Here is a 15,541-nt window from a genome sequence, read left to right on the forward strand (position 1 = left end):
CATCCATTATGACACAATATTGGATAGGCAAAAGACAAAATCCTATCTTTTATTCTCATTCTTATTCAGTTTTAATGTAATGTTTGCGAGAAAAACTTGCCTTTTTTCAGAAAAAAATAAACTTACTTTTGTGAGGTCATCCCCGTTGTTTTAAATGAAAGAAACCATCACGAACATCTAAGCCGCTGAATCGCGTTCTTAGTTCTCGCACGTGTATTACGCGAACGCATTATCGCGCGTTCATTGAGGAGCAACAAACGTGCCGCCGTTGCGTGGCGGCGCGCGCCCTGACTAATATCACTATCAACTATTGTGAGATATTATACCCCCGAAAACCAATCAAATTACGTGAATTCTTTACAAGATGCACCCATTGAATAAGAATGTATTACATTTCCACAGGTGTTGTGGTTTATGAGTTAAGGCCAATAATATTTCTGAGGGTCTCCTTCGTAAAAAAAACCATTCCTTCTGTGTGTGTCAGCTTTATACCGCTAGGTCATGCTCCATCCTGATCCACCTAAATGATGCATACAATTATGCATAACATAATCTTTGCTGGGATTTCAAATTGCTATTGAACTGAGACAATCCCGAATTACGATAAACTTTGACCCTCCGTGGAAAATTTTAAAGGTGAAAATGCGATGAGTAAAAACCAACGATTATGCAACATTTTCCTGTCAAATATGTGGAATATTGCTCATGAGTGTTTTTCACAAATCAATTCTTTAATTGATACGTACCCATCAATTTGGCAATTGGATTGCTGTGAAAAGGCACACTGCAGCAGGATATCTAGCGTTAAATAACTCACGTTTTTTGTCACCTCAAACGATTCTCCGGACTCAGCAAATTTGCACATCTTTTCCTGAAACGCAAACAAAATTTGTTTTAACTGCAATTTTTGAATGCACTTGATACGGAAGCCGTGAAAGGCTAGGACGAGAAGACTAGTAGGTATAGGAAACGATGATTTTAACGACTCATGAGCTAGAGTTGACTGTGCGGTACAATAACGGTGAACTGAGGCATTGTTCGTATTAACACGTCTAAGGAAATGGGGTAAGTTGCAAACCCTTCCCTCTGAATCTTTGCTATGATACCTCTAATGTCAATGATTTTGGTACCAATAGATAAGGTTGGGTCAAAATGATGTCATATTCGACAAAATCTCAAAAACGCATATTTTCAGTCATGTTAGTTAATATTTACCAAACATTGGATTTCAGCCAAAAATCATAGAAACTTCGGATGTTTTGCAGTATTCATCACAGGAAATGATAGGAAACCACCATAATTATAACGTAATATAAAAACATCTTGCAAAAATGGACGAAAAATATACTTGGGTCTCAATAACCCTACCCTTGAAGATGGACAGCTTACCTCACCCACGGGTATTGGAAAATGTATCAAGGTAAATTTTTTCCATTCAATTTAGTGGAAACAATAGTGGGACAATTGCATGGAGCCGTTTGTTTGTTTGTTTGTTTGTTTGTTTGTTTGTACGTACGTGAGTTCAACGGCAACAGGAAAAACAATCTAGAGGACTAGGGTTAAACGGTATTAATCTGAGTATTATAAAACATTACCAAGATAATCTCCACCGTGTTGTTATAGATTGTCATATAAGGTCGGAGAATCTCAAAGTGGAATGCTGGCGTTAATAATCTTCTATTGCGCGACCATTTCTTCCCTTTTGAGATGAGTAGCCCGTCTCCCAACCATGGTACTAGCAAGTTGTATCCGGGACCGGTTAAGGGTTTAGGATCTAGAATATAAATGTTAAGACAATTGGCTTTTTTGATGAATGCATAACATAAAACAGAGCAAGTCATGTGCAATTACATAAATATCTGTGCTTTTCAATTTTCGCGGTCCACCCGACAATAACAACTTTCAAGCTTATTGACTTGCAGTTCAATATAAACAATAATAAATACATTTTTATACATAGTTATCTATCTATGAAATGTATACTTTCCGGCTAGATTTTAGCGTGCGCCACCAATAAGGTGCGCTTTATTCTGTGAGTATGCACCGTTCTCGAAATAATCAGAAGGCGTATGACAGGACTGGTTAACCAGATTCTAAAGTTGCGGTTATCATCAATGTACAAGGGACATTCACTTTTAAAAACTAACGTTGTAACTAAGCCATCACGTGAAAAAGCTAGATACTGTGTTTGCAGTTCAGGAAATACACAAATTAATTCTTTATACCCGGGCATACATGCATAAGGAATTCCAAGTAAATCCAAAGGATCGCGATCTCATAGACGAACGTAACCTCGGATGTAATCTTTCAGTTGTCTTCATATTTTGTTGACATTTCTGAGTAGAGAATGGTTTACGGGTATTTTCCCGATTTATCAACCATTGTAAGCGACTTCAAAAACTTTAAATTAATATTCTGGGTCCTTGTCGGATATCTGAAAGTCCCTTTAACAGAGTCTTGAAAGTGTTGACACAGTCTCAGACGTTGTGGAAGAAAGCTCTGTCCCCATGAATTTAAAATATCCGTGTGTAGGCTAGATTTTTTGAATGGCACTCACATGTGGCATGAATTTAGATATCAATTAAAAATGTATACACTCACCGCCACTTTTCAATAGAGCTTTAGCGCATTCCGGGTGATTTGCCTGAAATGTCGGTCCAATACCACTGTAAAAGAAGTAGAATCCCCTCGGAAATTCTGCCAACATATCTAGGATCCATTGCATTCCCTCGTTGCCTATTGTATCTTTGTTGTCTTTGTTTACACGCGAAAATGGGTGCTGGATGATAATAATAAGATTGGTGATTACAGATGAATTTCCTCACCCATCTTTATCGTTGTAAACTTCGAACAGAAAATACCGTACTTTTTTACACTTGTCAACTGTATGTTTGAAATTGATTCAATGTCTTATACGTTGACATCTCTTTTGATCCGCTGCGACCATTACGAATCAAAGTTACGGGAGAAGTAAATTGAACAAAAACACATTGCTTCAATAAAGATTGAATGAAGAAAAATGGAAATATTAAGTGTCTTTTCATACCTGTGTGATGTTGCCAGTGAGCCAATGTTTTGGTGGACCTGGCCATTGCAACACGCATTTGGCTTGGTAATAAACAGTACGTAGATATGTGAATAAACCAAGAAATAAGTAAATCAATGGTGCTACCAGCAGGCCGACAACGATAGTTGATCCCATTGCCATCTTGCCCTAATTAAAAAGGACCAAGCATAGACAGCGGACAGGGTGTCACGAAATAATTAGCATTCATTCATGTAAGGTTTATTTGACTCAACAATAACAATAGGGACAATAGTATCTCTTCAACTTACAAAACGCTTAATTAACTCACCTTTGCAACTAAGTTTATCTATATGTCAATATTTGGACATTGAACTTCAATATTAAACTGTATCCCAGGGAAACGGGTCACTAAGCGAATGATATATGCAATGTGTGTGCACGATAAACGGAACCGGGGAGGCAGGTAGGTCATTGGCCCACCTTTTCTCCTGTTGGTAGGCTCCAAAACGTTTTGGTCCCGTAAAGGTGGTGGTGGGAGAAAGGGGGAGAAATGGGAAGAAAGCAGAGTAGAAGAGAAGAGAGACGGGACTTTAAAAAAGACGATGGATTTGTGAAAAAAGAGCCCTTCTTACACCTCAGATATTTAAAAAAAAGCTAAATCCCGTGATCTTCCCCGGCGACGGCTACCTCCTGCACCCCTGCCCGGGCCTTTGCCACTTGCCCCACGCCGGAATTGAAGCAGTGACGTAAAAAATTGAACAAGTCGTGAAAAATTAACCAATATAATTATAATAACCAATTATAGTGAAAAGAAAGTATACCCATTTTGCTTTGAAACCGTTCCTCAAGTCCCTACTTTCGAGAATACGTGCTGTACACCAATAGCAAAATGAAAGTACCGCCACCCCAGACTAAAACGCTGATGTCTGTAGCATGCGGTTTTTATCATTTTGTGACACCCTGTGGCATAGTACAGTGGACTTAACCTTTGATCATTTTGTTAAACCTGATAATAAACACGATAAAAACATATAACCAAACTGCATAGAAGAAAGTATAGCTTAGCACTACGGGGGGAATTAACCCCCTCATAATCCCCCAATCATTTTCTTGTCCCCCACTTTTGAGTAAACCCCCCCCCCAAAATCACACATATTTCAACTTTTTGCGACAATTTTGTGCAAAATTTGTTGATTCCCCTGAAATTTACTTTGACCCCAAGCCCCCCCCTTGAAAATCGTGGTACCGTCACGGTCGGTGTTCGTTAAGGTTTATCATCCAGCGTAATAAAACGCTTATGTTTATACACAAATGGCTGAAACTCATCGATCCATTAAGTCATTTTGTGTTTATCGTGCATCCATTCTTTTTAGTTATAGAAATGTTAACCGTTTTGCTTTTGTGAGATTATTCGAAAGGGTATGGACTTCAAACTTGGTAGTTTTGTTAAAATTCTGTGAAAATCGTGAAAAAGTTTTAGGCGAATATAAAGGGTGATTGTAAGGTTGAATATGCGGCAGTCGATATGGCCTTTGTTTGAAGTAAATTGGACATATTACATTAATTTATATTGATTTACATTGTATAATATTGTTAAAAATGTTCAGGGTACGTTTATTTTGTATACTTGTGCCTGAAAACTTGGTCAACGGGTTTTTAATATGTTCCTATGTATCATAAATTATAGTCTAGCCGCCCTTGAATGTTCATATTGGAATAAATAATTAACATTTATGCACGTTAACTCATTACTACTCAATGTATTCGCCGTGTAACAGGATTAACTACCAAAGCCATTGGTTTAAACGATTTTTGAATATACCGCACTGCTCTAGTACGTTCACGCGGTACGTACCTCTGCATTGAACCATAGATGTTAAAGAACAGGGATAAAGACCTTGATCGTAATTCTATAGAATGTTCATATCGTGCTGATCACTTGCCCCTGTAAGATTAGTATATTTGAAAACAGTAGTACTGTATTCAATCTATGATTGCATACATACCCAGGTGATGAGTATAATGAATGCTTCTAGTTAATATTTTATATAGGGTTACAACTTATTCAGACTCATTTCGTGAACCATAATACTTCCAAACTGTTATTTTCCTTAAGAAAAAATGCAGGTTTGGGGAAAATTACAAAATATCATTATTTTTAAAGCTATATAAAAAGATATACTGTATGAAAATACTGCACTGTCCGCCAACAGGCCTTTTACTGCTTTGCAAATTAGTTAAACTACTTTTGGTCACGTGATACACTTTTAACTAATTAATGAACGAGGATATATTAATGAAGGATATAAAAATTGAGTTTTATTTCGTGGCAACGTTTGCAAAACTTTGACCAGTACTGGTCAAAGTACTGTGTCCTTGCACACAGTAATAATTGTAGTGAAAAATAACAATGACACATACATGTATAAATACAGATTGGTTTATTTTAATGTAATGATTACAAATGGTCATTCACAATTTTATTTTTACACAATAATAATGATAATAAAAAATTGACAATGAAGAATTTAAATTTAAAATGAAGAATTTAATATTGTATGATTAGACTCTTAGACTCTTACGAAACTACAACGCGAACGCACGTCCTTGGATACAATACTAACGAGAGCGTTGTCATGATTGGGTTCACTTCCGCGTCATTCACGCACAGTCGCAAACGCTGGCGGGCATCGCGCAGTGTGCACAAAACAAATCGTCACGTTATGTCAGGCTGTGTTCATTAAATTGGAATTTCCACTTGTAGTAAAGTAAGGTCTCACTAGATTTGTAATTAATTTGATAATAATCGGGTCAAATTTGATTCGGATAGATTCAAACTTGACATGAAAAATATTTTATCGCGTTATGATCAGTGGCGTAGCCAGTGGGGGTTTGTTTTTATGTTGGTGCCGACTATTACTCTTTTTTTTTTTTTTGCTCTTCACTTTTTCAAACCATGCAAAAAAAGTTTGGATCAACAAATCACAACTTCCGTCGGCCAAAAATATTTCCGTCGGTACATTTCCAAGTTGTGCTCCCTCGGTTCCAAAATCCTGGCTACGCCACTGGTTATGATCAGGGTTTATTGCAGAAATGCAAGTGCTATTTCAAAATAATGTAATCTTGAAAAATAAATTTCCTCTTCAGACCCATTTCCTGAATCCTAAAATATTATTCCATATCCTAAATCAGTACATTTCCTGAAAACCATCATCACTGGTATTTCTATTGGACAACTTTTGTGCGAATTGTTGGAAAATCGTTTTAAGCGTTAGGTCTTATAGTAAAAATCATATGCGATCTTTACAACATTATCACTCATATTAATTAAATCCGGAGTCTCAAAGCTGCCGCGCGTGTTAATATCCTCTTCAAGAAATTCATTTTTTTTTCTTTCTTTCTCTTTTTATCAAAAACGCGAAAATAAAAAATTCCTATTTGATTTCAAGTTTTCAAAAAGTTTTGAAGTTTTAATACCGGGAGGATTTTTTTGTAGCGGTGACTTTATCTGTCTACTACTCCAACATTTTACAACAGACATTGGACATGATGGATATTTTCTGCACAAAATGCTTATCCCAAAGCCTGTACTGACACTAAGCCAAATGCGTGTTGCAAAAATTATTAAAAAAACCGCATTTGGTTTTCAATTTCTCACAAGCTTTGAGACTCAGGATTTATTTAATGTGGCCTTATATCAGCTACTTAGGTTACCAAAACACGGTGGAAGTCCCTAATATGGTATTTAAAAAACAAATGTGTAGATATTATAAAAACGTTTCGCAATAGACATGATAGAGTTGCCGATCTTATTATGTCTTCAACAAAAGTGTCCAATCGTACCAGCTGGCAATCAACGTCGCTTTTTAAGCACCACTTTGATGTCATTAGACGGTTTTAATGTTAATTCCAGGCCAAAATTGACTTCGTGGTCCGGGTCCAATTCTACTTCAAAGTTGTATAAAATTCGTGCCAGTATCACTTTTTCTTCGTTAAGAGCAAAGTTCTGTCCGATGCAGTTTCTTTGAAAGATATAGAAAAAAAGAACAGCATTGATATTGAATTATTTGTGTAATTAAATTGACATCGTCAAACTGAAGAAGAAGAAACAAGAGATAAAATTTGTAAAATCACGATTACGTCTTCGACAGAAAGGTCTTCTAACGAACTAGTTTCATTTATAGGATGTCTTCGACCTTTTGTGATTAAGGGTATGATGATAGTTCTTGAAAATAATATTTTTGAGCAAATATGACTGCCCATTACATATTTCTGCTATGAAGGGCAAAAATGGTGAACTGTTCTATTTACTATAACCAGACTGCAATGGAATGTTATAAAACATTGTTACACCTACCTTGGTCCTGCAGAAAAAGGCACATAGCAGTATGGATGTCTATTTTTGCTGTTTTCAGGCAGGAACCTTTCTGGGATATATTCCTGATCAAATCAAAATAAAACTCAGATTTGTTATTCCTCTAGTCAAATGGATTTTTTTTAAATGTAGTTTAACCTATTTCTGACGCACGGTTAGCATAAAGGTACAATTTTGCACTCTTAGCGGGGGTCAAAATCTCTTTTAAATACGATTTCAACCAAACATTTAACCAAACTGTTCATCTTGCAAAACAATTCTAAACAATAAACAATTTACATCGTCTAGGATGTTTCATTACATACGAAACATGACAAAATAGGTCAAGGTCTTTAGAAGTTCAATTGAGATTTTTACCCTGTTAGCTAGATAATGAAACATTCGCAAACTTTTATTAAATTTGATGAGACCAAGACAATCTTACAGTACATTTACAGGGCATTTATACCCATAAATTAAGCGATGATTTTGTTTACATACCGTAAAACCCCGTCTACAAGGATATACCCAAGAAACGCCCTCAATAAAATTGGTTGCTTGTTGTATTTGGAGTTTGAGCAAATATATATCTACTGGGTGGCTATGCATTCCATCTAAGTATGTTGTAACACCAATCAATTGTATTGACATAATAACGACTGGTTCGTATATCAGGATCGTATAGCTCAATTGATAGAGCGTCAGACTTTGGAACTGAAGACATGCTGAAGAGAGCATGGTCCGGGCACCGGTTCCGTTTTTTCATTCTCGTTTAATTTTAACTTTTTGACATGTTCTTTTTATCTTTCTTCAAATCTACCTTTCTACTTTTAATTTTAGGTGCGTTTTTTTATATATTTTTTTTTAGTTTTTTTATAGTTTTTTTAGTAATTTTGTGGTTTTATAGAAACTAGTAAAAGCATTTATTCTAAATAATAGCGAAACCCACGGTTAGACAGATGTGTTGTAACTACTTGTCTGTCCTCGTCTTTGCAATAAAAACCTATGTTGTACCTTTGTGCCATCCCAATTCTTGAGGTAGGGTGCGTTTTTGGCTTAAGCACGATTTTGTTTCTACTTGAAATGAAATCAAAATAAATATTGTTCTGTTGCCACAATTGCAGTTTTTCAATAAAAAAAAAAATAGATGAGGAATAATAATTATTCCATATTTGAATCTATTGTCCCATCAAGAATAGAGTGTCTTTAAAAACTTCAATCAATTCATCTGACAAAGGAAACTATTCTGGTCATTCAATTTTGTTTCGCTTGCACCTGTTATATCACAGGCGTTGGTAGAGAAGGCACACTTCTCTTGTCTTCACCGAAGTAGTGATGTAAACACTAACATGATTAATTACCATAGCTAGCAATGGACATACACTATTTTTTGTTCCACTTGAACCCATACTATAGGCTATTCGCTGTCGATGTGACGTAATTAATCGGATTAACTACCATAGCAATTGATGAATACAATTTCGAATATATAGCCCTGCACTTCATCGTTCACGTGGCACCTATGCATTAAACCATAGTTGTCAAAGAAATGCTAATCACTCGCCATGTAAGATTAGTATTTATGAAAAGAGTGGTATTCAATCTATGTTTGGTGACATACGCGGGTGATTAGTGCAATCTGCTTGATGGTAGTTATTGCGATTATTACGTCACTTCGACAGCGAATTGTAGTATAGACGAATCCAACAAGCCAAGTGATGGTCAGAATTTATTCGGCCATTATACGCTGGTGAAGTTGCGTAATTAATCGGATTAATTACCATAGCAATAGGTGAAAACAAATTTGAACATATCGCGCTGCGCTACAAGCAGGTTACACTCATCACCTGTACTGTGTATGTCTGCAATCATAGATTGAATACAATACTGGTCTTTTCAAAGATCTTACAGGTGCAGCATGATATGGTTCAATGAAGAGGTACCGCCTGAACGTATCAGTCCCTCGTTTCATCTTTTCTGTTTCGGGAGCTCTATTGTTCAGAAACGAAAACGCAAGGGATTAAGTAGGATGGTGTGTAAGTTGACTTCATTGTTACGTTTGGGGCATCATGCTTCTCATTTGATGAGGTAATAATAAGTGCTGTCAATCACACTTATGTCTGTCAATAAAGGTTGGATAAGTCAATTATATGCAACACTGGCGTCTCAAGTGGGCAATCTTACTCAGGTTAGGCCTACATCAGATCCGAACGCAAATTCGGTGTCATTATGGTCCATGTTACTATGACATTTAAAAAAAAAAAAAAGGACACATGCCTCTTCTCCTCCCGCTTTCTTCTCTTTCTAGTCTGTCTGTCTCTCCCCCTCCCCAACTCTAATCTGTGCCATCTTTTGAATTATGTGGATATCTGAATTATATTGGATGTTGTATTTCCTTTACCCTTCTCCCCCTCTCACTGTTTTAGCAGTAGGCCTATGATCAACGTGGAAAAATCAAAATAAACGGAATAAACTCCTCTGCTCGCCCCCTCTCTTCTCTCGATCACCTCTCCTCTCCTCTCCTCTCCTCTCCTCTCCTCCACCAGATCATCTCCTCGTCTCATCATCCCCACTCTCTCAAATAATATACATTTAAAATAGATTTGAGTCTGGCAATTTTGCCTGAAGCAATTATCAGATTACCAATTCCAATGAAAGAAATCCTATTAGTTTCACTTCAACGCACTTCTTTGGTGTTGCATATTACCAAGTTTTATGGTGTATTTGGGACGAAAATAATTCCCCGTTTAATCGCTACATAATCATATGACCGATTTTTGTGCGCGATTGCACAAACAAACAAGTATATGTAATTCTTGGCAACACTGATTATTATTGATTAATTTATATTAATCATGTTAATGTATATTTCTACGCTGGGCTTTTTTCACAATCTACTCCCGCTTAGGCTGGAGTACCTATACACCCAACGCAAGTCAATTGAAGCCGTACAATTTATCACGAATTTACGACCGTAAAATTTAGACACTTCTTTTGTCTAGATTAGCATCAACCCTCTCATCTCACGTTTTTCATGTCAGAAATTAACATAACTCCCGAAACCGAAACAGAAGTGATCTTCGTTCAACTTTTCTGTAGTCAACAAAAGACTAGAATAAAAGGATTGTTCACACGTACCATGCTAACACTTCAAAATAACAATGAGATCCGAAACCGAAACCGGAAACCGAAACCGAAACAGAAAAGATGAAAGGACCCAGTGTATAACGCGGTATATTCAAAAATTGTTTTCACCTATTGCTATGGTAGTTAATCCGATTATTACGTAACTTCGCCAGCGTATTGGAATAAAACAGGAGGATGTGAGTTCATAAGGGCAATGTCGGGGATAGGTCACAATCGATGTGGAGAGATGAGAGGTCCGACCAACAGCCATAGCGATTCAACTAATTCCAGCGGACGGTCTGTGGCTAGTAAGGAATCGTCTTTGACCACATGCGCAGATCTGTCTCGTCAGGAAGATATTTAATATCCCGAATTTATAATAGGCCTATGCCTACCAGTTCCATCGTATAACCGATCTGCTAGAGAATATTTGTTACCATGTTTAATAAATTCGTATTTATCGTATAATAAAATGTAGCCAAATGTATATTATGTGTCACACGGTTTTCTGCTGAACCACTAGCAGGCTATGTTACCACATCTATGACAATGACAAAGGTGAATTTTGATGATTTTTACGATCGTCCGGATGAGCAAATCACTGAATGGGTCTTTAGTTCCCTCCTCTCCTTATCCTGCCAATATTATATGAATCAAAGAAAAATAAAGAAAAAATTAAATTAAACAAGAAAAAAAGACAAAGAAAAGAAACAATAAAAGAAAAACAATAGAATAAATTAAACTAAATATGAAAAAAAAAATGATCACGAAAGGAGTCTTTAGAAAATGCAAGAAAATATAAATGAAAAGTTTGAACAATATTTTGTTTATAAAAGTTTGTGTGACCGTGATGAGGCTCGAACTCACCATCTTCCGATCTAAAGAACCAAAGTCTTATGCCTTGCCAAGTGAGCTATGCTCGTGAGATGCGAAATAAAGATAAAATAATACATTGTATACCTGCTTGTGTCGGTAAATGATTTGCTCAAATTCCATAATGATATAATATTGTGGAGGGCGCTAGCGTGAAATATGCTATCATCACAGTCGCTTCTATTCCTTATAGACGGGTTTCTACGGTATTTCAAATATCCGTGTGACATGTGTTCTGTACACTAATCTGAAGTTTCTTCTCCATTTGGTTTTCAAGAAATAGCTAAGTTTAAATGTGCCATTTTTAGGTAAAAATAACAAAAATCCTTTAAAATAGCGTAACCGTTGTCATGAAAACAGAATAGAATGCGCGTGTTACAGATTTGACAACATGACAGAAAAGATTCTACAGACTCTTCTGAACATTTTGGTATATGATTTGTCCACTTGAAACACCTTTCCTACGAAACCGTTTATGGCAAGCCAAGGGGTCCAAAAGCGTGCAACTGCTACGCGTAGCTTCTTTCTCGTTACGTGCAGCTTATTAACCAATCAGATTCGCGGTTTTAAACACGTGGAGCTGATGTAAACATCCTCTCTCACAAATATTACGTTGTTAATTTTTATAAATGAAAATATCTGTAGTATATCAGCAAAAAATGGTATAGGTGCTATTAAAGTAATATCTGAACAGAATGATGATTGTTCTATATTTAGAGGGCTATCATTTTCTTCGGAAGGGGATCCCAAATAAAGGGGGTCATACTTTTTGGAAAGAAAAATAAGGGGGAGGGGTCATAAATTGATAATGACAAAATGTAGGGAGTCACAAGATGACTACAGATAGTGTGTTTATTGTATTCAAAAAGACTGATTTCAATACAATTTTAGCCTGTCTAGGGGGTAAGGTGTATCGGTGGTGGGAGTCGGGCGTCGGGGGTCATAACATTTTGATGCCGAAATAGTGAGGGCCGCAATTTTATTGACGCCGACTTTTTGTAAATTTAGGACCCCCCCCCCCCTTCCGAAAAAAATGATGACCCATTTTACTCTCTCCATATTTACACAGTGGCATGTGATATCGCTTTCCCTGCAATATCTTTACACAGCGCTTTACATCAGTAGTAGTTGTTGTTTGACCTTCATATCCCCTGCACCGCTAATACAGCCCGAGTATAAAGTTACTTGCTATTAAACACTGTGTAAACTTGGAAACACTAAATAAATATGCTTTGTGTCATATTAGCCAGGCATTAGCAACATGTTCTCTTGACACGTGCTGTGATTTGGCCTCCTTTACCCGTTCGTTATCTATGCTAATTCCGTAAATCAATTGCAAGATAATAACTGTGAAAGAGGATACCTATAACTATACTACGCGCAGCTAACGACCCAACCACGTGTTTAAATTTGACTATTTTGATTGGTCAAACAGCTGCTCGTAACGAGAAAGAAGCTACGCGTAGCGGTTCCACGCTTTTGGACCCCTTGGCTTGCCATAACCGTTAGATAGAGCCCCTTTGGCTGCACGGCCCTTATACTGTTAGCATTTTTACAATGTTGACCCCAATGGTGCTGTAATATTACATTTACCTCCCCGCTTATAACTTGAGCACTGTGCATCACAGATTGAGCAATTTTCAAATTTGTCCATGTACAAAATAATTATTATACTTTTTTCATGTCAAAATTGCTATCGCTAATTTTGGCATTACTCTTTTCCCCGGTTGGTAATTGGCAGATTGTTAGTGACAACTATGACCCAAACTAAGCAATAACATGTAGTCCGTCCAGAAGGTCCAACGACCGGGGTTGATGTACATCCCGAGTGTACACCGGACGGCGTTGTTTATTGCTCTGATCGTTTGATATTCTTGATATACTAGGCCCCCGGTACTAGGCATTATGTGACAGACGTAGACTGGCAGTCCATGCCTGCAAGTCATTGCCAAAGCAGCTTTGTGTCACTGCTATAAGCTTAAGTTAAATTGCATTATTCCTTAAACTTACTTCTGGTGTTTCCCAGTAGTCTGGATGTTGATGTAGGGCATAGATATGTATATCTGCTTGCACACCAGCCTTGAGAATGCGGCCATCTACCTCCAAATCCTCGTCCAAGCATCTAGATATATCGGAAACCGGTGGGTAGAGTCGCATGGATTCCTTCATACATAAGGTAAGATATTTGAACTTGGCCAAATCCTCCCTAAAAATAAAGATTGTCAAAACAAAGGTAATTGATAGTTGCCGATCATGTCAATACTCAAAAGGTTATCAAACTTGAAAGCATCCGGGGAAGCACACAGTTATAGCTTGTAAACATCTCAAAAAAGTAACTAACCCCCCTTAAATAATGGCCATTATTAAACAAAGGGGCTATTGTATTATAAATCTGTAAAATGCGTTAGAAGCAGGATTTATTTCTGCGCATTTTGACACCTCATTTGATACGATAGCCCAGAAAACAATAAAACGCCGGTCAATTTAATGTAGTGAGGTCCAGATTTGAAAGTTGCACTTACATACACATTTTTACAATACAAAAACACTCAGATATCATTACGCAGATTTCCTTCAATTACACTTAATACAAATCAATACAATTTACAGCAACTTTCAAATCTTGGGTTACATTGATTTAAATGTACGCTGTGACGTCAATATTTAGTCAATTGCTACAAATGAGGTGTCAAAATATGCAGAAATAAATTCTGCTTCCAACGCATTTTACAGATTTGTAATACAATCACCCGTTTCTGAATAATGGTCATTATTTAAGGGGGGTTAGTTACTTTTTTTGAGATGTTTATAATGGTTCATACGGCTGGAACCTGTTAAATAAAGTAAAATATTTCAACCTTCACATGTCTTCTGTTAAAATAATATGGAATAGCTGTTCAGTATCGAAGGGATATAGATCTTTAATACACTTATTATCACTTTTATTTCCCATCGATGGAAGACGATTGTTGCTAAAAGGCGAACCCGACTAACACAAATGAGGTGCCATACTGAGTGAGATCCGATTATGCCACCACTACAATAACGGATACTGCATGTGACCAAACGTCAGTTCAAATGATTTGACTATGTCACCAGAGTGCCAAATAATGGACTTCCCACCATATAACCGGTAATCATAATAAAAACAGACCGAGTAGATAGCCAAGAACAGACCGGAATGATGACAGCGTTCTCTCAGGAATGCTAGCAAACTTAAAGTTTTACGCTAATAAGTCAAAAGCCCGTGTCATTTTCATACAGTCTGTATCAAAATGATTGGTATCCATCAGTACTGATTGTTATCATGGTTATTGAAAAGCCGGTCTCATCTAAATGCAACGTAGGATCTTCTTAAAATGACCATATGTTATAGTTATGTGACTAATTATCACATTAATCAACAAACTATGTTGATCCTATGTTGCATTTTGATGTAGCAGTCACGTTCATATCACTGAAAATTGATGGTTACCAATCATTTTGATACAGCCTGTATTTGGTTTTACTATTTCTATGGGTATACATGTAAAAGAGTACACTTTGTATTTTCATAACTTCCATAAATCTCTTCAATCTGTAAAAGATCGGATGGGGTTTACCGTATTTTACCCACCGCCTACCATCATAAACTTTCCGACATGATCGAGTAAATAATGTATTTCAAGAAACCTGTACTACTATACTTACCATTCAACAGTTTCGTTGCCTTTCTCTGCAAAAATGTCATCCAATTCGCTCTGTACTTTCCTTTGGCACTCTGGGTGTTTTGCTAAAGCATACAGCATCCATGACAAACCACTAGCAGAACACAACACAACACAACACAACACAACACAACACAACACAACACAACACAACACAACAAAACACAACACAACACAATATTAACATAACAGCTTACAACCTAACCTAGCGTAATATGATACCCGGCTTTGACACAATTCTAATATCGTAAAACATTGACATACCGGGCAAAATGTCCAAGAGTGTCAAGTTGTCTAGCTTCCAGAATAACCATAAGCGGACAAACACGACCTTTTACAATTTTCATTCTAATGTGCCGAATGTGCCGAACACTCACCTTAGTACGAAGTTGCTGCCTTCTTTTGTTGATGACATCTTCCGCCACTTTATGAACATAATCACAGTCTTTCTGA

At 36.9% G+C, this 15,541-nt stretch overlaps 2 protein-coding genes across 2 annotated transcripts in view; both read right to left on the minus strand.

Annotated features, from left to right (window-relative positions):
- LOC140156938 (cytochrome P450 4F4-like) overlaps positions 1-15,541 on the minus strand; it is a 28,143-nt gene that overhangs the window by 3,990 nt on the left and 8,612 nt on the right. Inside the window, 2 exon segments of the mRNA XM_072179980.1 lie at positions 747-871; positions 1,596-1,774. Of these exon segments, the coding sequence (XP_072036081.1) occupies positions 747-871; positions 1,596-1,774 (304 nt within the window).
- LOC140156939 (cytochrome P450 4V2-like) lies at positions 5,474-15,183 on the minus strand. The gene is made up of 4 exons (XM_072179981.1): positions 15,072-15,183; positions 13,392-13,587; positions 7,386-7,468; positions 5,474-7,050 (listed from the first exon to the last, which is right to left on the minus strand). The coding sequence occupies exons 1-4, from the start codon at positions 15,167-15,169 to the stop codon at positions 6,882-6,884; spliced, it is 546 nt and encodes a 181-aa protein (XP_072036082.1). The 5' UTR covers positions 15,170-15,183; the 3' UTR covers positions 5,474-6,881.

The sequence above is a fragment of the Amphiura filiformis genome, chromosome 7 (genome assembly GCF_039555335.1).
Source record: "Amphiura filiformis chromosome 7, Afil_fr2py, whole genome shotgun sequence".
Classification (NCBI taxonomy): Eukaryota; Metazoa; Echinodermata; class Ophiuroidea; order Amphilepidida; family Amphiuridae; genus Amphiura; species Amphiura filiformis.